Source organism: Hakea prostrata, chromosome 2, assembly GCF_041222555.1.
Source record: "Hakea prostrata isolate BN-2017 chromosome 2, UWA_Hpros_2, whole genome shotgun sequence".
NCBI lineage: Eukaryota > Viridiplantae > Streptophyta > Magnoliopsida > Proteales > Proteaceae > Hakea > Hakea prostrata.
Genome location: NC_142601.1, coordinates 11,573,828 through 11,596,848, shown reverse-complemented (window position 1 = coordinate 11,596,848; position 23,021 = coordinate 11,573,828). Strand labels below are relative to the sequence as shown.

The window sequence follows — 23,021 nt, the reverse complement described above, 5'->3', positions numbered from 1 at the left end:
AGCGGGATACAATAGCTTATTTTTTAGATTTTTAAGATAAAGGGCTGGAACCAAGGAATACACAATATCCAGTGGTAGATCACCGAGTCATATGGCAACTTGCCCAATCTGAGTCACAATAAGCAGGAAGAGATAATTCACTATCAGCAGATAAAAGAATCCCTTGTCCTAGAGTGCCATGGAGATAACGTAATAAATGATTAATAGCATCCATATGAGGTTTATGAGGCTCATGCATGAATTGACTAAGAACATTCACAATGTGAACAATATTTGGACGAGCAATTGTGAGATAAATAAGTCGGCCCAATAACCGAGAATATGGTGTTGGATCAGATAAGGGCTCACCATTAGAAGTAATCAACTTGAGGTGTTGTTCCATTGGAAATTGAGTTAAATTAAAACCAGTGAAATCAACATTAGTTAAGATGTCCAATGTGTAATTTTATTGGTTGATGGAAATACCTTTCTTGGAACATGCCACCTCAAGACCAAGGAAATATTTAAGAAAACCAAGATCTTTAATCTAGAAATGTTGCTAAAGAAGTGATTTTACATTAGAAATCACAGTTGTGTCAGACCTAGCAATTAAAATGTCGTCAACATAAACAAGTACAAAGGTAGATGAAGACTCTGTAAGTAGAATAAATAGAGAGTAATCTGCTCTTAGATTGTGTATATCCAAAATCAATAAGGGCACCAGAAAACTTGGAAAACCAATTACAGGATGTTTGTTTTAGCCCATGTAATGATTTGTGCAAGCAACAAACCAATTTCTTCCCCTTTCAATGATAACCAGGGGGAAGTGTCATAGATACCTCTTCATCAAGATCGCCATGGAGAAAGGTGTTGTTGACGTCTAATTGATGCAAGGACCATCCTTTGATGGTAGCAATGGCAAGAAGTGTTGTGACAGTAACCAACTTAGCAACTGGGGCAAATGTCTCATGGAAATCAACCCCCTCAATTTGAATATAACCCTTTGCCACCAAACACGATTTACAACCCTCAATGGACCCATCTAAATGTCATTTAATTTTGTAAACCCATTTGCAACCTAAGGGTTTCTTGTTTGGGGGTAAAGGTACAAGAGACCAAGTTTTGTTAAGGTCAAGAGCTGCAATTTCACTATCCATTGCCTCCTTCCAATCAGATGAGATAATAGCCTTAGCAAAGCTTCTAGGTTCAATTATAGCATTGAGGGCCTTAAGATACCTGAAATGGGGGTGAGGATAATCTATAATAGGATAAAAAAAATAATTTTCAGGAATGAGAGTACTTGTGCATGAAGGAGGAGTTTGAGCATCCATGGTGTAACAATGATAGTCTTTAAGATGGGGTGGGGGTCGATGAACCCGAGATGGTTGAGAGATGGTAGTAAATGGGAGGGTGGGTGAAGGAGGTTCTTCAACCGGTTGGGGAGAGGGTGTGGTTGATAAGGGTGGATCCAACAAGATGGGTAAACTATCAATATTTGGAGTTGCATGCAATGGGTAAAACAAACAATAATGGGGATGTCAATTTTGAAAAAGGAAAATAATCTTCAACAAATGTGAAATCACGATTAATGTAAACCTTATGTGTTTGTAAATCATAAATCGTATATCATTTTTGTACATATGGATACCCAATAAAAACATATGGAGATGTTCCTGGATCAAATTTATAACAAATTGATTAATGGTTATGACCACAACAAATGCATCCAAAAGTTCGAAAATGAGAATATGAAGGAATCTTGCAAAATAAAACTTGAAGTGGTGACTTATCATGTGGCAACGGGGTGGATAAATGATTAATTAGGTTAGTGGCTATCAAAACAAAAGGACCTCAAAACTTATGAGGTAGATTTGCTTGAAATGATAGAGCACCACGAGCATGGGACCAAGCAAAAAACCACGAGCATGGGAATAATACCATGGGTTGTAAAGAAGTCATTGGAATGGTAATTAAAAAACTCACAAGCATTATCAATTCGAGTTGTTTAATTTGGAATCCAAATTGGGTTTTAATCATCGCAAAAAATTCCTTTAATCGGGACAAAGCATTAGATTTATAATTTAATAAAAATACCCAAGTGCATCATGAAAAATCTTCCACAATAGTTAGAAAGTATTTTGCACCACAAATTGAAGGAACGAAGTAGGGTTCCCATATGTCACAATATATCAATTCAAAACAAGAGGTGATAGAAATTGTACTAGATGGAAAAGAAAGTTCAGTTTGCTTAGCTAAAGGACAAATGGAGCAAACACAATCTTTATGAAAAGAAATATTTGGATCCAAACGTGTAATATAACTAGAAACTTTTAAATATGGATGGCCTAACCAAGAATGCCAAAGGTCCTTAATGGGTAAAACATCAGTAGCAATGGGATAATCCAACTCCAAATAATAAAGTCCATTGTACGCCTTTCCTAGCTCAATCCTCTCCTTTGTGCGTAGGTCATGTATCATACAATGATCAGGATAGAAAGTTATGAAACAATGGAGTTGTTGAGTAAATTGGGTAATAGACAACAAATTAAAACCAAAAGAAGGAACATGTAATACGTCCGTGAGAGGTAAAGTGGGTAAAGGGTTGCAATTCCCAATATGTTTAATAGGAGCAAAACCACAATTTGGATGGTGAATAGATTGGGTGTGTGGAACAAGACTATCCGAATGAAATAAAGATAAATCTGAAACCATATGAAGACTGACACCCAAATCAATAACTCATAGAGAAGATAATTTACCTACAGCATTTGTTAATGGTGGAATGTTACAAAATTCCAACATAAATAAAAGTTTATGGTACTGATCTATGGTGAAAGATGACGCAATAGTTGAAAGGACCACAATTGCAGCAAGAGAGTGAACTATATGAGAGGAATCCAAATCAGCAGTCTTAGTATTGGTATCCATTGAAGATGTGGTAGAAGATAAGGAAGAAGAAGACGTGGCTAATTAAGATGTAGAATCATGTGTTAGGCTAATACCATATTAAGAAACAACTTCAATAGGAAAAATGGTTAAATGATTTCATATGAAAGAACTTCTTAGGTAACTATGAACAATAAAAGAAAGATATAAAATATGAAAATACAATACATGGAAATGTTTGTTTGGAAATACAATACATGGAAATGATTTAAATAGAAAAACCAATCAAGCCAAATTAAGATACTCATGAAATGGAAGGATGAGATGGTATGGAAAAAATTCAAATGGAATGAATGATGAATGGAAAGAATTCAAATAAGAGGAGGAAATAATATGAAAAAAATTCAAATAAGAGGAACAAATAATATGAAAGAATTCAAATTAGAGATAATTAGGAAAATGATGAAAAATCATCCTTATCATGCCTAATAGTTATGATGTTTTTAGGGTCAACAAATTTGGATCTCCTCCTTTGGAAGTTTAAAATTCGGTCCATTTCTGGTCAAGCGTTTTACGTTTGCAGATTTGAAGCCATCAAGAACTCTCAAGGATTTTGGCGTTTCCCCTGATTTGGGTACCTATTTAAAGGTAAGCTTAGCTGTAGCCTCTGCTCTCCCATTTGATTGCTTCCCTTCATTTCATCATACCCCCTCTTAATTCATTGTGGGTTCTGCAAGTCAATCCATCAGTTGTTTTGCTAACAATAATATGATGAGACCCATGTCGTCTAGTATTGCTGGGTTTCTCCTCCTACTTCTGATCTTGCAGCTAAGACCAACCATCAGCCAAGAAGTTGGTAAATGAAGCCAGTTCCTTAGTTACATTACATATTCGTTTTAATGTCTCACTGAGATCTATATGGTTTTTCTTAACCCTACCTCATGCATGATTTCATTTTTCTAACTATGATTGTGATTCATTTGGTTGTGCAGATGAGAGAGAGTTCGATTATTTAAAAGGGAGTAGCAAAGGACCAGAGCACTGGGGAGAACTTCACGAAGAATGGGCAGCTTGTAATAACGGAAATATGCAATCTCCCATCGACTTGTTGCATGAACGGGTGGAAGTGGTTTCTTATTTGGGGAAAATCAAGAGAGATTATAAGACTGCTAATGCTACTCTCAAGAATAGGGGTCACGATATAATGGTAATAACCAATCCATATGAAGGTGATTATAACTTGGAGACAGAGAATATGAAGTTTTTATCTTGATCATCTTACTTAACTTTATGGTTTCATGGAGACAGCTTCGATGGGATAGTGATGCCGGATCAATCAACATCAATGGAACTGATTATAATCTCCGACAGTGCCACTGGCACTCTCCTTCCGAGCACTCAATTGATGGCAATAGGTGCGTTGCCCACTTCTAGCAATCTTTCTCTTTGAATTTCAGAAAGGTTGACTAGATTAAACCAAAGAGTGCTGACACTAAGTAAATTTTTGTCAGATCTGCTCTGGAGCTCCATATGTTTCATGAAAGCTCAAATAATCAGAGCATCGCAGTGATTGGAGTCCTTTACAGGATTGGGCGACCTGACCCTTTCCTCTCTAAGGTAATTAACAAATACCCATGAAAGCTACTCGACAACAGGATCACATTGCTTTCTCTGTGTAAAGTCATATGGATGTTTTGTGTTTGTTGGCAGTTAGAGGAGGAAATTAAGATTCTTACTGATACCAAAAACAAGACTACAGTTGGGATGGTTAATCCAAAACACATCAAGTTGGGTGGAAGGAAGTATTATAGATATCTAGGGTCTCTAACTACTCCTCCTTGCACACAAGGTGTCACCTGGACTATCCTTCAAAGGGTACGTAGACTCTTCTTACATTAATTTATTTGTTTTCAAGAGATATATTTATGGTAATTGCTTGGAAGCGAACGGTCGAGGTCCATTTTTTTAAAGTGTGTTTTTACATTTTGGAGAACTGGGTGGTCGAGATTTAGATCTCAACCATTCCCAGAACAGTGTTGCCCTGCAGCACTGAAGTCGAGCCCTATATTTAATGCCCAAATAGAGGGGAGAGACTATGTGAAGGAAGTAGAGAATGAACATTTTCTCTATCCCTTTCACTTCAAAATTTTCCAGATATTGAACATTGGGCATTCCATTATAGACTTACAAATCTGAACTGGACACAGGTGAGGACCGTCTCTGAATCTCAAGTGAAACTATTACGAACGGCAGTTTTTGATGTAAGTTGAACAGTTTTGCGCTCTTTTCTCTAAATTTTTCTTTATCTCTTATTATAAGAAGATATATTACAAGCCTATAGGATAAGGTTCTGTATACATGGAATATCGAGTTTAGCCTCATGGGGACCATTGAGAGTGAGCTTTAAGGATTTGGATGATTCAGGAGGTAAAACAATCATTTTTGCACCCTCTCCTCCTCCCAAAACCCTTCCCTCAAGAATTTTTCTTCTCTTCTTTTCTCTCTCTTTTTTTATTCTTTTTTTTTTTTTAAATGAAAAAAAAGATTAATATTACTTCAGGTAGCTATTACATAGGCTACTAGTGTCTAGCATTCTTACATTCTACGGAAGATTTAGAAGTAAAATATATGAACCATTGTATGAGTGTGGGATGATTAAACCTGTTAAGGTTAATATTGTTTATACAAAAAGTTAGGTGTAGCAAAATTGGGACATAATCTATCGGCCATTTCTTGTGTTTCAATGTTGAGAGTAGATCAAGTGTTTGTTCCTCATCGCACCAAATCTCATAAATTTGGATATTGAGGACTCTAGCTTGTTCTAATCTATCTTGTACTGATGTATTTTAGTTATCCACCCCAAATCAGCCCCACACTTCATCCGGTGCTCTTCAAATCTGGGTTAAGTACCCATGCACACATCAGATTGGTAATTTCTTAAGTTAGTAATACTTTCACAAAAGCAAATATGAGGTTTATAAAATTGCGCTTGTGTCATATTGTGTGTGGATTGTTGTGTTTCTTGTGTTGTGAGCTTTAGATCATTAATCCAATTTGAGACATCACTTAAATTAAACTCTTAGGGCGTCGGGTGGTTGCTTATTAAAGAATTTGTTATTTCCTTTCTTCCAAACAAAGTAACATGTGAGTATGAAAACAGACACAAGCCATCATTTAGATTTTTTGTCCAAATCCATATTTGTTATGAAAAGAGTGGCATAAATCAATGATGGATGTTTGTGTAATTCATTCCGTTCGGAATCCAAGAGTACTTGCCGCCCATATTCTCTTTGTCCATTCACATGAGAGAAAAATGTGCCAAAGGGATTATGTGCTATTTCTGTAAAATTCACATTCTAATGGTGTTGGCATCCATTGAACAAGAATTGCCTTGACTGGTAGCCCTGCATTCGGAAAACGCCAGAAGAAAATCTTAAATTTAAGGTGGAGAGGTAATTTCCAAAAATATTTTCACCATATAGTGTGAGTAGCAACTTGAGATGTCGTTCTTATTTGTAACAAAGTTTTCCCAGCCATTTTGACTGAGAATTCTCCATTGTTTGAAATAAGAGACATCCAAGTGTCTCATCATCCGAGAGATTCAAATTGAGAAGATGAGAAAGATGTAGGTTTAGGGGAGAAGTTAACTGCCTGGGAATGTTTAGACTTGATGTAGCCTCTTGTGCTCCTTGTATTGTCACTTGTGCTGTTGACATTGCCACTTGTGCTACTGTTGCATGTCGTTCTCACGTCTCGAAGGTGGGTGGTAATGTTGACCAATCATCTAGGCATTTAATCCATGGATCATACCAGAATGATGTAGTTCTTCCGTTGCCTATCTTTCTCCACATCATCTTTTCTAGTTTTATGATAATGCTACAAATATTGTTCCATGTCCATGATCCCTTCCACATTTTGACCTCTAGATCAAACAAATGTAGTTTTGAGGATGTATTTAGCCTTCAGTGTTTGTACCCACAATGTATTAGGGTTTTTGAGTATTCGCCATCCCTACTTGGAGAAGTAGTACCACATTAATATCCTCCATTTTCTTAAAACCCAGTCCTCCCTTCACTGTTGGTAGGCAACATCAGTCCCAAGAGACAAGTGTGAGTTGTTTTGCCTTTGATGGATTCCCTAGCTAGAATTTCTGGCATAAGGAATCTATCTTTCTACACATTGTTCTTGGGAATTTGAAGCATTGCATGTGATACAATAATTGTGATTGGAGAATGGACTAAAGTAATACTCCTCTTCCTGCAAAAGAAAGACTTGAGACCTTCAAACTGGCCATTTTTTGCTTCATCTTGCATAGAATAAATTATAAGTTCTTCACTTTGGATCGGCCCTGAAACAAGTTAGTACCAAGATATATTGCATGTTTCTTCATTTAATTAATTCCCAGAATGGACTTTTTTTCACCTTGGGGAACATTTTTGTTGAAGAAAGCCCCACTTTTCTAAAAATTAATCTCCTGACCTGTTATGTCTGAAAAAAGCTCAATAATGGCTTTGAGAGTTAGGGCCTCTTCTTTGTCTGCCCGTTAGAATAGAAAGGTGTCGTCAACCTTAATGCCCTTGAACAAATTAAGGGATCTGTATTCATTCAGAAGTCTAAACAGGATTTTCATAATAAACAAGAAGAGGTATGGGCTCAGGGGGTAGCCTTGCCACAAACCTCTAGATCATGAGAACCAGAAATAAGGGTTTCCATTATGTTTAATGGATAAGGAAGTAATCGAGATTAGTGCCTCCACAAGTTTACACCATTTAAGGTCAAGGCCCAAGAACTTAAAAAGTTTGAATAAAACATTCCATTCAACCCTATCATAGGCTTTAAACATATCTAGCTTGAGGGCAACATATCATGTTTTTCCTCTCGTTTTCCCCATAAAGTGGAAGATTTCTTGGGCAAGTATAATGATGTCTGAAATTTGTTTATTTGCCACAAAAGCCCATTGACAGGGAGAGATGAAAAGGTTCAAGAGAGGTTTTAATATGAGGGCTAAAATTTTTGCCACAATTTTGTAGCTCACATTGCAAAGACTAATTGGTCTAAAGTCTACAGCAAATTTGGCAAGTTCTTTCTTGGGAATAAAGTATAGGAGATTGTGGTTAGTCCCAAAGGGTAGAGAAAAATTATTAAAAAAGGACAGGACCCACCCAAGAAGGTCTTCGCTAATGAGGTCCCAATGCATTTGATAAAAGAGAGCATTAAAGCCATCCATACCTGGTGCTTTATGTAGTCCTAGAGAGAAGACAGTCTTTTTGATTTCCTCCAAAGATGGTGGTGCCGAGGTTCCTTCAAGAATAGCACTGTTGTCTAGCTTTGGGAACACACTCTCAACAAAGGATGGGTCCAATGGCTATGAAGAGGTGAACAAAGTTTGCATGTAGTCCGAGAAAACCTGAGCAATTTCGAAGGGGGTATTCACCGTTTTACCATTATATTCAATGGTCTCAATCTTTCCCTTGTGGAGATGGATTTTAGAAGAGAGGTGGTAGAATCTTGTATTTCTATCTCCTTCCGAAATGTACTTGCAACGGGATTTTTGGAACCAAAATAATTCCTCGGAAGACAATGCCCAAGATAGGGCCAGTTGTTTTTCCTAGATGAGATCCCAATCAGGATTAGGGATTCTTTTGAGCACCTCAATCTCTTCAGAAATGTTGTGAAAGAGATGATCAATGTTCCCAAAAACATTTCAATTCCAATGAGTTAAGAATCTAGGCATACTTGTGAGTTTGCAATCAAAGGAAACATTACCTTCACTTATCCACTTTTGTTCAACTGTATTCATATAAAGTGGATGGAGTGGCCATGCATTTTGAAAATGAAAGAGCTTTCGTCCTAGGATTTTGGTCGCTACCGGGGAGAAGAGAAGTGGGTTATGGTCGAACCCTGTATTTGGCAATATTTTTAGGGTTGCATTGGGAAAAAGAGCAATCCATGAAGGAGATGCCCAAATTCGGTCTAGTTTTTCTTTCACAAGATTGGGAGGTTTTTGTTTGTTTGACCAGGTGAAAGGATGACTATGGAACAAAATTTCTTGAAGATCCAAACCGTAGATTAAGGTTTGGAGAGCAGGGAGGGTGGGGGAGGGTTTAAACTGTCCTCCCAGCTTATCATCCTAGGTCATGACTTCATTAAAGTCGCCGATGATCAAGAAAGGTTTAGATACAGACTGAATGAAAGATCCAAGGTCACTCCAAAACACTTTCCTGTTAGCATATAAGACGGGGGGGGGGGGGCTTAGATGAAGACTGTAACCCATTCCTTCCCTTCAAGGGAGCTATTGATGGCCATAAATGAAGTATCCTTCTTCAAAAGGGAGCAGCCTGTTCCTTCCTATTGAAGGGTCCAAATCCCGCCTTTCCAACCCCCTTAGATCCCTGACTATGAGTGAAGCCAATGGAGGAGAAATTCCTCAACAAATTATTCCCTTTTATTTTTTTTCTAAAGGGCAGAGTGGTCAAAGCATTTTGTTTCACACAAAAAGACAAAGTTCGGTCTATATTTTTTGAGTAATTTTGAAAGGCATTGAAGAGTGAAATTTCCATTCAGTCCTCTCACATTCCAAGATATAATGTTCATTTTTAGGCCCAAAAGATGACAGAAGATTCTAACTCACAATTAGACCAACAATAGAAGCACCAAAAAAAATGTGTAACAAAATCATAAACAGAGTCCAAAGGTGGTAACAAGATGGGACAGAGAGTATTTTTGGTACACAACAAAAGAAAAAAATAACAAGAACAGAGTATGAAAAAGGAAGCAACAAGCTAAGGTCCTACACCGCCAAACCCATAGCATTCTATGTGGTTTATATAGCAGAAAAAAGTATAACAAGTAAAGACAAGCAAAAGCGTAAATAAGCCAAGAAGCGGTTCTTAGTTTTAGGTGAAATAGAGATATTGTTAAACCAACAGTAAAGAATGACTAACAATAGAATGAAAAAGACAATGCATTGATCAAAAAAGTCGGCATAGAGGTAATAAGGAATACCTAGGGGACCATAGGAGCTTAGTTCATTCATCATTTCTACCTAATTTGCAAGTGTAGTATGTGTGTCAGTGTTACTCTCATAGAACTGGACACCTCCACAACTTGCAAAATTTTTCATGTTGTTCAAGTTACTGAGGTGTTCAAAGACTTGGTGGCGGGCTTTCATTTCAGTCTTGAATTGATAGAACACAGTTAATGGCTCATCACTATTTTGAAGTGTGGTATCGAGGTTGAGGCAGAGGGAAGCTATAGAATTCTAGGTAGGGGTTAGATCTACAAATCTTCTTCTCTTTCGCAAGTTGGAGTTGCAATCAAGAGATTCCAGGTATGCATTGACTCCTTTGGCATCAAAATCTTCATTACAAGCAGCGAATGATCCTTCCTGTGGTTGAAAAGCAGTAGTAAAATTTACTGCTGTGGCATTTGTATGAACTCCAAATTGAAAATTTTTAGATGCAACAACTTGTTTTGATGCAAAAATTTCAAGATTGTTCATCCTTTCCACGAGATTCAAAAGAATAGGGTTGCATGACTCCATGACCGGCTCCTTTTTTTCTGAAAGTAATTTCTGGTGGACCTCAACTTGCATTTTGAGCAACTCTTCTATGTTGCTTTGTTTTTCCATTAACAGATGAAGATCAATATAGTTTTCTTCATCCTGTTCACACACTAGATGCTTGCCTTTCTCCTCGCTCCTTGCTATTCTCATCTACTCATCATTTCTAGTATTGTTGTCTTGCTCACTTGCTTTTTTCATCTTGCTTAATGGTTCATCAATTAGTTCTAATCCTCTCTAAGGTCCTCCTCTTTGTTATATTTTACTGCTAGGTTTTCCATTGATTTTGACTCTTTTGATTTTCCCTCCTTGTTGGTTGAACCTTCACCAGTAGATACAGCTTGGGCTTCATCAGTAGCTTCATTAACAACCTCGTCAGCAATGACCAATTTGGGTACTTGCTGAGCAAAATAGCCATCTTCCTCATTATCACTAACCTATACAGCAATTGTCACTACTGGTAATGATAGCATGTTGCAAAGACATTTTGTGGACAATTTTTTTGATAGACCTCTAGCCAAGGGTTCAGTTGTTACCCCTTCAAAAAGCCCAATTTGAATGGCATTGGTGATGGGAACCGAGTCTTCAGCTTCATACCTTTTACAGAAGCCCGTTTGATGGGAGATTTTCCCACATCAAAGACATAAAATTCTTACTTCATATTTTACATCTATAGGTATCCATTCTTTTTTGTAGGTCCTAGTAGATGTCCTAATCTGGATATTTTTGTTAATGTCCATAACCAATTTCACACGAGCAGAGTTGTGGGGTAAGCCCAACACACTTGGGTTTAGTTGAACTTCAACAATTCTTCCCAACTTGGATGCAGCCAGAAAACGTTTTCATAAATAAGGCAGTCTAATTGTATCCCTCTGAGTTGGACCCATACAATTATCGAAGGCAAGGTCACATTCTTCTTACATTCTGAGATTGGTTCGAATGCCAAATGCAAAATGTGATTACCGATCCACCAAGGGGACAGAGAGAGCACATTGCTTCTATGCTCTTCAGAGATAAAACTGACCTTGAAATTTTCCCTCCCAGTGCTAGTAATGGAGATGGCTCCTAATGAAGACCAAAGGTCCACCAACTTCTTCTTAGTGACAGTAATAAGTTCCCTTGGGAAACCTAGTGCATAACCATACAAAATGAAGTTCACAGCATTTTCCTTATGAACCTACACACTTGGGTGGCGAGCGTGACATCTTGAAGGTACCACTACCTTCTAGGATTCCACTCCAGCACCTCTCTTAGCCTCAGCAGATCAAGATACGTTCCTGGAAGCTCCTTCTATATGTGGTCCATAAGGAGAAGTCGACCGAAGGGAGGGGTTGTTAAGAGATACCCATCCACTTTGACGATTCATCCTTACAAGAAGCAAAGAAGACTTGCAATTTGGGCCTACGAAGAAAACGCAGGAAGCCAGAGGTGGGGGACAAACCAAAAAAGGGTTGTTTGACTTCAGCTATTAGGACAAAGGTTATTACATTTTCAGCTCCAAAAAAGGGGATATGTTCTGTTTCAATTTGGTTATGTCTAGGTGGTTGTTGGTGGTGAGCACATTATTACAAGTTATCATTAATTGAATTTTAAATGTGATGAGATGAAGTGGTTGGACAACAACACAGTGTTCATAGAAATTAAGGTAGTAGAAATGGCCACTGTTGGTGCAACCTAAAGGGGGGGGTGATTAGGTTGTAACTAGTGGATTGTCCCTATTTTTCGGTTTGTGTAGAAATGCAAAGTAATTTGAAATTCAAATGAATTTAAACAATAGAAAACAACCACCGCACAGGATTTATAGTGGTTCAACTATACAAGTCTACATCCACTCCTCTCTTGGCCTCAAGAGAGTATTCCACTAATAATTCTCTTTTAATATAGTGAGTAGAGATCAAACCCTTACAATAATCTTTGTTATGGAGCAAGAGTACCCTTAAAAATCTTTGTTTACCAAGTAGGGAAAGAGCACCCAATCAATCTTTGTTAACGGGCAAGAGCACTCAAAACCAATTCTAATCTACCTAAACTAGAATTGAAACAGTTACAAAGGAAAGATGTTACCCTTACAAGAAGTGTGACACTTTACCTCTTGTGTGAATGTGATGCAATGAGAGTTGTATGCTCAATGTATGAAATGCATGCACCACTGACGCCTTCAATCACCTCAAGCTTGGCTTCCACAAGCTTAGTAAACACCTTGGTATGTTTCTTCAAGGTTGGGAGAGGGTGAGAGGCAAAGCACAGTTGCTTGCTTGTGATTTGAGAGCTTAAGATCCCTTGGGAAATAGTTGATCAAGTATGATGTTCCACCCTCTCAAAAGGGATGAATTGGGCTTAAATAGATGGCCTTTGAGTGCCTCAGCCCAATCCCCAACGGATAGAAAATGGACATAATTTTAGTCCAATTTTCAGTCCAGACGGTCGTCCCTTTGAGAAATAACCGTTAAAAACTAGTCGTTATTGGCTTAGTTAAATCAGACGATCATCTGTCTGATGCACAGTTTTGTTGTCTTAGTTTGGGACTTGGACTTGGCTTGGGTTTTTGAATTTTTTTGTCAACCCTAAGCCTCATACACCTTCCTACTATGTCCTAAGTTAGTCTAGTGACATGATATGCACATGATTACATACAATTACATGCACATGATTACATACAATTACATGAGAGTGCATATAGAGGTGTCCTAAGTCCTAATTCAAACTAAGTCTTGATCATTGAAGTTCTTGAGTCTTCTTGTACTCCATTCTTCATAATCATCTTCATGTCCATCTTGGCATTGTCATCTTGACTTAGATTTCATGTCCATCTTGGCATGATCTTGGCTTGGGCTTGACTTGAGCATGAGCATATGGCTTTGATTTGGAGTTGGTCCACTTGTTCTCATCTTGAACTAAAACAACACAACTCAATATAGCCATTAGTAATTCATGTTTGTTATCATCAAAACCAATGGAGGCTGATGTGGAAAATGCTGACATGGCATTTTCCAACAGCCACGCATACCACCTTGCCACTACACAGATTGCACCGACCTACATCCCTTAATCAAGTAACAATGAATGAACCTGCTACATGGCTCCTTGGTATATCCTTAACCTGCAAGATAGCCTGCATAGGAAAAAGGAAAGAGTAGACCAGAAAGACAAAGAAACAAAAAAGGTAAGAATTTTTCTTCTACTTTCATTTACTTAATTCTTGGGATAGCGTAGTACCAATTTTTTTTGTTCCTATCCAAAAAATATATATTATATTTGCATGCATGGAACTTATGCTCACGTATTAGTTAAAGATGGAGACTTGGTTGGTTCAATTGGAAAATCTCAAACGAAACCATAGTGGTTGACCAACTCGCTTGAGTGCAGCTGCATTTATTGACCCCTAAATCATCTATAGGATTTCACCAAGTTATTGTTGACCACTCAAGATACACTAGGACCCTATTGATAAAAGTTTATGTTCCCTTCATATTTTTCTATAATATAATAGGAATACGATTCATGTTAGGGGTACAAGTTTGGCCCTAGCGGCCTTGACCCACCCTAAGCTTGCCCTGAGCCCGAATTGGGCTTGGGCTAAAGATTTTGGCCCTAAGGGTGGGCTAAGGCCAAAATCTTCTAGCCATGAACTAGGGCCAAGGGCGGGCTTGGGATTACTCTCTGGCCCGCGCGCCCAACCCATTTTGGCCCGTCCCTAATTTTATATCATAACGAAGGCCTTGATTTTAGAACTAATTTTGGCCTTAATTCTGACTCTAATCTTGGCCCTGATTTTGGCCCTAATTCTAGCCTTGATCTTGGCTCTGACCTAGACCCATGATTTTGGCCTTGATCTAGGCCTATAATTTTGGCCCTAATCATGACCCTAATTTGAGTCTGAACCCTCCACCCATATGGAGAGGAATTAAATCTAATCCACACGGGTGAATACTTGACACATGTCAAATTTTAAAAACATGATCATGTTTTGTAGAAAATTAATAAAAATAAATTATATCCCCAATATCAATGTAGTAAGCATCCATTTGATTTTCGCCCTGATCTTGACCCTAATTTTTTGCTTTAGTCTTAATGTTAATTTGATCCTTATCATATAATAGATTTTTACCCTAATCTTCATATTAACATTGATATAAGTGGTAAAAAATTTGAGAGAAACTCAAGTTTCGATCGGCTGAAAATGGGAAACTTAGGTGGAAACTTGGAAAATTTCGAGAAAACCAAGGACTTTTCCATACAAGTTTCGACATCAAGTTTCGACTAATTTTAGAGAGTATTTTGGGGTGGGATCCTATATTTAAGCTAATTAGAGTATAAATAATACATTTGTTGTATTTTGCTAAAAAAATCAATGTAGTTATGTCATTCAATGTACATAACATCAATGTAGAGTTGTCCAAAAAGTACATTATAAACTTAACTACTTAAGCACATAACATTCAATATATAATTTATAACTTCAAAATAGTTGACAATAAAAGGAAAATACAGCTTAGTGTTAAGAGGAGTGCTAAGAGTGGATTCATCTTGTAAGCTGAGTAGTACTATGCATGTAACATCCTCTCCTCCAACCAACAAACATAGACATCCCATGACATTTTATGCCTATGGTTGTCAAGTTAATCAACAACTATAACTTTATGAGTCTGGTCATCAATATGCTTAAGATAACCAACTTAAGGGAATACGCACTTTGGATAGGGAAGTCCTGATGGAGGGGGTATTTTTCGTGGTATTTGGGGAAACATGAAATAAACAAAAAAATTAAAAATTTGGAAAGCTACAAAATGTACAGGAAAAAGTCCCAAGTTTTCACTAATTTTTCAAGTTTCCACGAAATTTGGGAATTTTTTTCCTCATGAACCAGCTGGTCCAACTGGGTTGAACAAAGTTTCGACAAGTTTCGACGAAACTTCGACAAGTTCGTCGAAACTTCGACAGTTTCGATCGAAACTGAGGATTTTTTTCTGTCCTCATGAGTTTCGTTTCGCATTTTCCAAAATGGAAAATTTCGGTGGAAATTTTGCAAGTTTCGATGTATATAACTATAAGTCTCAATTTTGACCTTCAGTCATTTTAATCATATTAGACTATGAGTTCATTTTTTATATTATTTTTAAGGTAATTTTTATTTTTCGAACTAAATCATTTTAGTTTCCAAAAAACATGACTTTTTTTTTGGAGACTAAGACGAGGTAATATATTATAAATAATAAAAACTAATATATAGAGAATTAATATCTAACAAATCTACACGCCAACTTCTCATCGTGAATATTGACATCTTTCATTTGCCTCCAATGTGATATTTCAAAAAAACTTATTTAGGACAAATAGTAGTGTTTGTAACTAAAATATCATTTTCTTTAACTACAAAAAAAATACTAATACTATAATATCGATGATTTACTTGTTAACAAGGTTTTAAATATGGATTTTTTTTTGTTGAATAAGGATATCAATGGGAGAGGTTTTCAATTTCCATCACCAAAGTAATAAAAGAGGTTTTCAATTTCCATCACCAAAGTAATGGAAGAGGTTTTCAATTTCCATCACCAAAGTAATGGAAGAGGTTTACAATTTTCATCACCGAGTAATGGGAGACTTTCAGAGCTCAATATAATATTATGGAGTGTGAATTTATTAATGTTTAAAGCAACACTATCAACTTATTGATTATTTTATCATTTTGTAGGAGCTTGAATGATCTTCTAATTCTATGAATTTTATTTTTAGTTTACTTGTGATACTTTATTTATTTATGGATTTACATTTGATATTTTAGGTCTAAGAATATGACAAATTAAGGCTAGGGACAAGGCCAATCAGGGTGGAAATGGGCTTGACTTGGCCCTGTAGGGCTTAGGGCTAGGGATAATAATCTTGAATGGACTCAGATTAAAACATATAGGGCTGGGCTTGGGATTGTAAAAATCCGGCCTAGCCCAGCCCTGTTGCAACCTTAGTTTATGTGGAACTTATTAAACATCTTGTCATTGATTTATTTTGTTAATATTCAAGCGTGGGAGCCACCACAATATTATAATGAAGAATTGTGAGGAAAGCATAGAAGGGTAGAAGATCCAAACTCTTACAACAATGGACCCAGTTGACTTGTCAACATATGGGGTCAAAGTCCCAAAATGTTATTAGAATATCTTTAGGTTAATTAATCCGGTCCAACCATTCCTGTTCCAATATAAACTGCAATTTTGACATCCATCCCATCCATGCAGTAAGTGCGATAAACTGGTTGTGATGCTCATTTCCTTGCAGTATGCAGAATCAAACGCAAGACCAATGCAGGCACTCAACGATCGAACGATTAAACTTTATGACCCCAAGCATTCTTCATCAGAAGATCAAGATTCACCAAATCATGCATGACTGACGACTCATATTCTGAATTTGTTGCTGTTGATCAGCCCTTGTGCTCTGTGATACTTGGATATTGAACAGAGCATCATAATGGAGCTCCGCAGTTGCTCAATTTTGAGAAACTTATGATATGATACGTCCCTTGTTCGGACAAACAATTTGAATTTTAGACTGAACTCAGACTTGAGTACATTCCGATTCCATTTCATGCGTATAAGAATGTCTGGATATAAGTTGTGAAACTGAAAGAACCAGCTTGTGAATTAATTAACTGAAAGAAACTGTGGGATCACTTATCGTATAAATGTGAAACGTTGAAGTTGGTGTTGATTGTTGAAATTGAAAGTTGAAGTTGGCAAGTTGGGGTTGACAGCCTCGTTAGTAACATTTCAGACGTGAAGACCAATACACAAGTCAAATCGCAACAACCACGGCTACCATAAAATGGTGAAAACCTGACTTTCTGATTCCGATGAATCCTGTACAAGTAAAATCTTGTAGCTGAAGTTGCAATTTTTCTTTTTAGTTCATTCCTGACATCAAAATTAGGGTTTATGTTGCAAACATGGCACCGATAAGGTGTATGTTTGAACTCGTCATCTCATGAAACTGTGGAAGTATAAGCTTTCCTGGCAAGACTTCAACCAAGTCTTCTCCTGCCCTAGTTTCACTTTGAATTTTTTGTTTTTTTTTTTTTCGTTTTTCTTGTCTAGCTAGTTGCTTCTTCTGATGCTGAAAACCATTCGTTCATTAGGAATTTGTTTTGCGTTTCAAAGCAAACTTGGAATAAATTGTTGGGTACATGACATTATAAAATATAATCATGATTTTAGGACAAATGTAGTCATAGATAGAAATAAAATGTTGAAAATAGCCATGAAGGGCCTCCTTTAACCAAGGTCATGAAGGGCCTCCTTACCTCATGGTGCCTCATTACCACCCTTACTTCAAGGGTCCCACACACAAACAAAACAATTAAATAAAAGAAATGCAAAAACTAATTTTGAAACTTAATATATAGATAATATAGATTTTAATAAAAAAAAAAAAAAAAAAAAAAAAAAAAAAAAAAAAAAAAAAAAAAAAAAAAAAAAATGTGGGGCGTTTTTTTGACAAAAAAAAAAACATCGTTGTTGGTGGCTTTCGGACTTGAACCACCCCCCAGGGCTTATAAGGCGCGCTACAAAGTACGGGTAGAGTCGACTCCTTGAACCTTTTCTCATTAGTGTAGCTGACCGCCCCATCATCCATGTCCTAAAGGTCGACTTTTGGAGCTACCTTTTACACTACACATTGGACTTTTGAACCGGTCATGTCCCTTATCTTGGATTCATGAATGTTTAGAGCACTCGCCTATAAGTTCTCATTAGTGGCGGCCAAACCACCTACATCCACTTAGGTTAGTCTCTGATGTGCACCACAACTAACACACCCCCACATTCCTTGGGATTAGACTAATTAAGAGCTTCGCTCAACCTTACCCTTGTGGTAGTACTATTACCTTCATCTACACCCTAGAATGGAATAACTATAAATGGTAGTACTGAACCGGTATTCCCATGACTTCGTTTGTACCCCTTGAACCTAATTCAGGTATTTAGCCTCTTCACACAGGTAGGGTATCCATCATGTGACCCGAGGATTAGGCATTAACCCCATTCCTGTAGATGCAATACACAAGTTTTTGACAGACATAGCCTTTGTGAACATGTCAGCTTGATTCCTTTCTGACTTCACATAATCGATAGCTATCATTCCTTCATCTATGTACTGTCGCACAAGATTGTGTCTAAGGCGTATATGCCTCCTTTTACCATTGTACACCTTATTCTTGGCTAAGTGAATAGCCGCTTGGTTATCACAATGTAGTGATACCGATGGCGTCGGTTTTTCCCACAATGGTATATCCGCCATTAAACTTCTAAGCCATTCAGCTTCTGTTCCTGCCTTCTCTAAAGCAATGAACTCAGTTTCCATGGTAGAACCTGTTCCACATTATTGCTTTGTGGACTTCCAAGAGATTGCACCACCGGCTAGTGTAAACACATACCCACTAGTGGCTAAGGATTCGTTTGTATCCGAAATCCAATTAGCATCGCAATACCCTTCTAAAATCATTGGTTTACCACTATAGTGTAAACTATAGTCTATAGTACCTTTTAGGTACCTTAGTAATCTATCAATTGCACTCCAATGCTCTTTACTAGGATTTTGAGTATGTTGACTCAACTTTCCTACCGCAAGAGCAATATCCGGACGTGTACAATTCATAAGATATGAAACTGAACCAATGATTTGTGCATACCTTTTTCTCGTTCACTTGGTTCACCCAAGTTCCTTTTCAAATGACATCCCACCTCAAAAGGTGTTTTGACTGCTGAAAGTTCATGGTAGCCATACTTTGTAAGTATGTTTTCCACATAACGAGCTTGAGATAGTGAAATACAATTCCCTTGCTTGATGATCTTGATCCCAAGAATCATATCAGCTTCCCCTAAGTCTTTTGTGTCAAAATTAGACATCAAAATATGCTTAGTTTGATTCACTATTGCCAAGCTCGTCCCCATTATCAACATATCATCTACGTATAGTAAAATAAATACGCCTTTACCACCGTGAAACTTGCTATATAAGCACCTTTCGGCATTGTTGATGATAAAGCCATTTGAAATTAGAGCCTTGTCTAATTTTTCATGCCATTGCTTAGGCGCTTGCTTCAATCCATATAAGGATTTTCTAAGCTTGCAAACTTTTTGCTCTTGTCCTTTTACAATACAACCTTCTGGTTGTTTTATGTAAATTTCCTCTTCTAAATCACCATTTATAAAAGCAGTTTTTACATCCATTTGATGGATGACCAAGTTATGTATTGACACAATTGCCAACATAACTCTTATTGAGGCAATTCTTGACACAGGGGCAAATGTGTCAAAATAATCGATGTTTGGTTTTTGCCTAAATCCCTTGACAACAAGTCTAGCCTTGAAACGATCAAGGGACCCATCACTTTTTAACTTCTTTCGAAATATCCACTTGGTCTCCAAAGTTTTAGAGCCAATTGGTAAATCTACCAATTCCCAAGTATTATTCGCCAAGATTGAATCAAGTTCACTCTTGATTGCCTCCTTCCAAAAGATGGCATCTAATGATGTGATAGCCTCTTTATAATTAAGAGGATCCTTATCTACCAAGTAAACAAGCCACTCATCATCCTTATATTTGGGTCTTTTGAGTCGTTTGCTTGTTCTTGATTGATTTCCATCACTAATACCCAATTGATTAATATTCTCTTCAATTGGATCCAACTCCCCATTGATCAATTGGCTCTCCTTACTTATAGGTAAGGCGGAGTTAAAGGGGAAAATTCTTTCAAAGAACTCAACGTCCCTTGATTCTATGATGCTATTTGGTTCAATAACATCATCCATGGATTTAATTACCATGAATCGGTATGCCGTGCTATTTATCGCATACCCCAAGAACACACAATCACATGTTTTGGGACCTAGTTTCCTTTTCTTGGAATCCGGTAATAACACCTTGGCCAAACAGCCCCAAACACGTAAATGTTTTATACTTGGTTTTCTACCAAACCATTTTTCAAATGGAACCATACCGGTCTTGTTATGTGGGATTCTATTTAATAGATAACATGAAGTCAACATGGCTTCCCCCACATATCAAGTGGTACATTAGAACTCAACAACATGGAGTTCATCATCTCTTTAAGAGATCTATTTTTCCTTTCCGCTACCCCATTTGATTCCGGTTGGTAAGGAGCGGTCGTTTTATGGATAATTCCATTTTCCTCACAAAACTTATCAAGATTAAAATACTCAGTCCCTCTATCGGTTCTAAGTCTTTTAATCTTCTTGCCAAGTTGATTTTCAACTTCTGTTTTGTAAGATATAAATGCCTTTCCGGCCTCATCCTTTGATTTGAGCAAATAAATCATGGTATATCTAGAATAATCATCTATGAAGGTGATAACATAATTGTTTCCTCCCCTTGACTCATATGACTTATAGTCACTTAAGTCACTATGGATCAATTCCAAGAGATCACTCTTTCTATCCATAGTCTTGTGAGGCATTTTGGTTAACTTAGCCTCCACACAAGTTTTACACTTGTCCTTGGGAGATTCCACCTTTTCGGTGATCATCCCTAACTTGCATAGTTTGGTAATATATTTTACACTACTATGACCTAACCTACCATGCCACAAATCAAAAGAATTAGACGAAACAACAAAGTAAGCAGAAGAGGTACTGGCCTTTTCAATTACAACATTGGAAATACTAAGTACAAACAATCCCTCACTAAGATATCCCTTTCCCACAAATACATTGTTTTTAGTGATAATTGCCTTATCACTTTCAAAAGCCAACTTCATTCCTACTTTATTAAGCAAAGGAATTGAAATTAAATTTCGCCTAATATCCGGCACATGGAGAACATTGGTGAGAACAATAGTTTTTCCCGAAGTAAGTTTCAAAGTCACCTTACCTTTTCACATAACAGGGGCACTTTGGGAGTTTCCCATAAATACCTTTTCATCATTTGAGCCCATGGAATAGGAGGAAAACATCTTGAGATCACCACAGATATGTCTTGTAGCACCGCTATCCAACACCCAATCCTTTGGTTTTTCAACCAAATTGGCTTCGTGATCATAGCTACAAACACATCATCTTCAACTAGGTTCACCTTTTCAACTTTTTTTCTTCCCGAACCTACAATCTTTCTTAAAATGGCCAACCTTTCCACAAACAAAACAAGTCGGTTTCTTCTTCTTAGAAGACTCATCATATTCTTGATGACTTTTCCTCTTCTTGTTTTGCTTGTTGGTTTCCACCAAGTTCGCTTTTAGGCGATTTTCTCCAAGGTCTTTTTCACCTTTGTCTTTGAACCGGTTCCTTTCTTCAATCTTGATCCTTACAACCAACTGGTCTAAGGTCAATCCTGTCTTCTTATGTTTCATAGACATCTTGAAAGCATTCCATGAAGGTGGAAGTTTCTCAATCAAGGCACCGGTTACAAATTCTTCTGTAAGACCATTTTCTCTTTTGCTAGCTTCCCAACCACAATTTGAAATAAATCAATTTGGGTTGATATTGTGTCACTATCTTTCATAGTAAAATTTAGAAAGCTAGCCACCAAGTATTTCTTTGAACCAGCATCTTCAAGAGAATACTTTTTAACCAAAGCATCCCAAATCGAATAAGCATATTCTAATGAACTATACACATGGTATAAGTCATTAGATAATGCATTCAGAATTCGATTCTTGCATTGGTAGTCCGCGTGAATCCAAGCCACCCTTTTGCCCTCCTTAACAAGATCAATACTTTTTTCTGGCATGGGTTCAGTCAAGGCAAATGCCACCCCAATTTGGGCTAAGGCAAATAGCAACATTTGCCTCCACCTTTTGAAGTTTTGACCTCCAAACTGTTCGATTTTGTCGAACTCAGTGACAATCCTCATCTTACCCAAATCCAGGATAAGATCTCACATCGTTGGAATTACATTAGTGGGGATTGAATCATGAGTAGCAAGGAATGGATATCTCATACCATCTATGGCAACGAAAGTGTCATCACCTTGTTTGTTGACATTACCTTCAACGGTATTGTTTGAAGGATCTCCTCCGGTGTTAATTCCATCAACAACCTCAATGTTGTTGTCTCCGTCTTTGTTGAAGTCGCCATCTCCAAGACTTGCCATTGGATCTTCCAAATCAATTACCTTAAACTTGTTGGGGTAATTGTATTACAAATTCTTCAAACATACAAATATGAAATCGCAATACAATTGAGAGATGAAGATCGTCTTTAACAAATTTGAAGAGCTTGAAGTAGCAACCGAACGAACCACTGATTGATGAGGTTGAGTCACACCTTGATGCTGTCTTTAAGGTAATTGATGCACCCTACTACCAAGGGTTCTTCGCACCACCACCTCCAAGATAAAGCAACCTCCAACTAGAAGATGAGGTAGTTCTTCTAGTCCCTTAAAGGAGCCAAAAGCTAGAGCACAACACTTAGACAACTCAAGAAAGAAATGAACTTTGTAGAACAAATAATGTGAGTGAGGAGAGTCACAATAGCACACAATATGCAAGGAAGAGTTGGGTTTATATAGGCCCAAACCACACCTCCCCACAAGGGGAGAATCAATTCTCCACTAATGGAGAATCAATGGTTTGTCCCTCCTCCAC

At 37.4% G+C, this 23,021-nt stretch overlaps 1 protein-coding gene across 1 annotated transcript; it reads left to right on the top strand.

The window, feature by feature from the left end:
• The first annotated feature begins 3,633 nt into the window (after window positions 1-3,633).
• LOC149023734 (alpha carbonic anhydrase 7-like) lies at window positions 3,634-16,813 on the top strand. Its single transcript, XM_089143351.1, has 7 exons — window positions 3,634-3,721; window positions 3,858-4,072; window positions 4,174-4,280; window positions 4,377-4,482; window positions 4,576-4,740; window positions 5,073-5,126; window positions 16,703-16,813. Exons 1-7 carry the CDS (start codon window positions 3,634-3,636, stop codon window positions 16,811-16,813), a joined length of 846 nt encoding a protein of 281 aa, XP_088999477.1.
• Window positions 16,814-23,021: the final 6,208 nt, after the last annotated feature.

What these genes read in the sequence shown, in the direction of transcription:
- LOC149023734 (XM_089143351.1), top strand. Translation starts at nt 3,634, where the DNA reads ATGATGAGACCCATGTCGTCTAGTATTGCTGGGTTTCTCCTCCTACTT. An exon ending in CTGACCCTTTCCTCTCTAAG is followed by an intron (nt 4,483 to 4,575) that starts GTAATTAACAAA and finishes GTTTGTTGGCAG; the next exon opens with TTAGAGGAGGAAATTAAGAT. An exon ending in TACGAACGGCAGTTTTTGAT is followed by an intron (nt 5,127 to 16,702) that starts GTAAGTTGAACA and finishes ATTTCCTTGCAG; the next exon opens with TATGCAGAATCAAACGCAAG.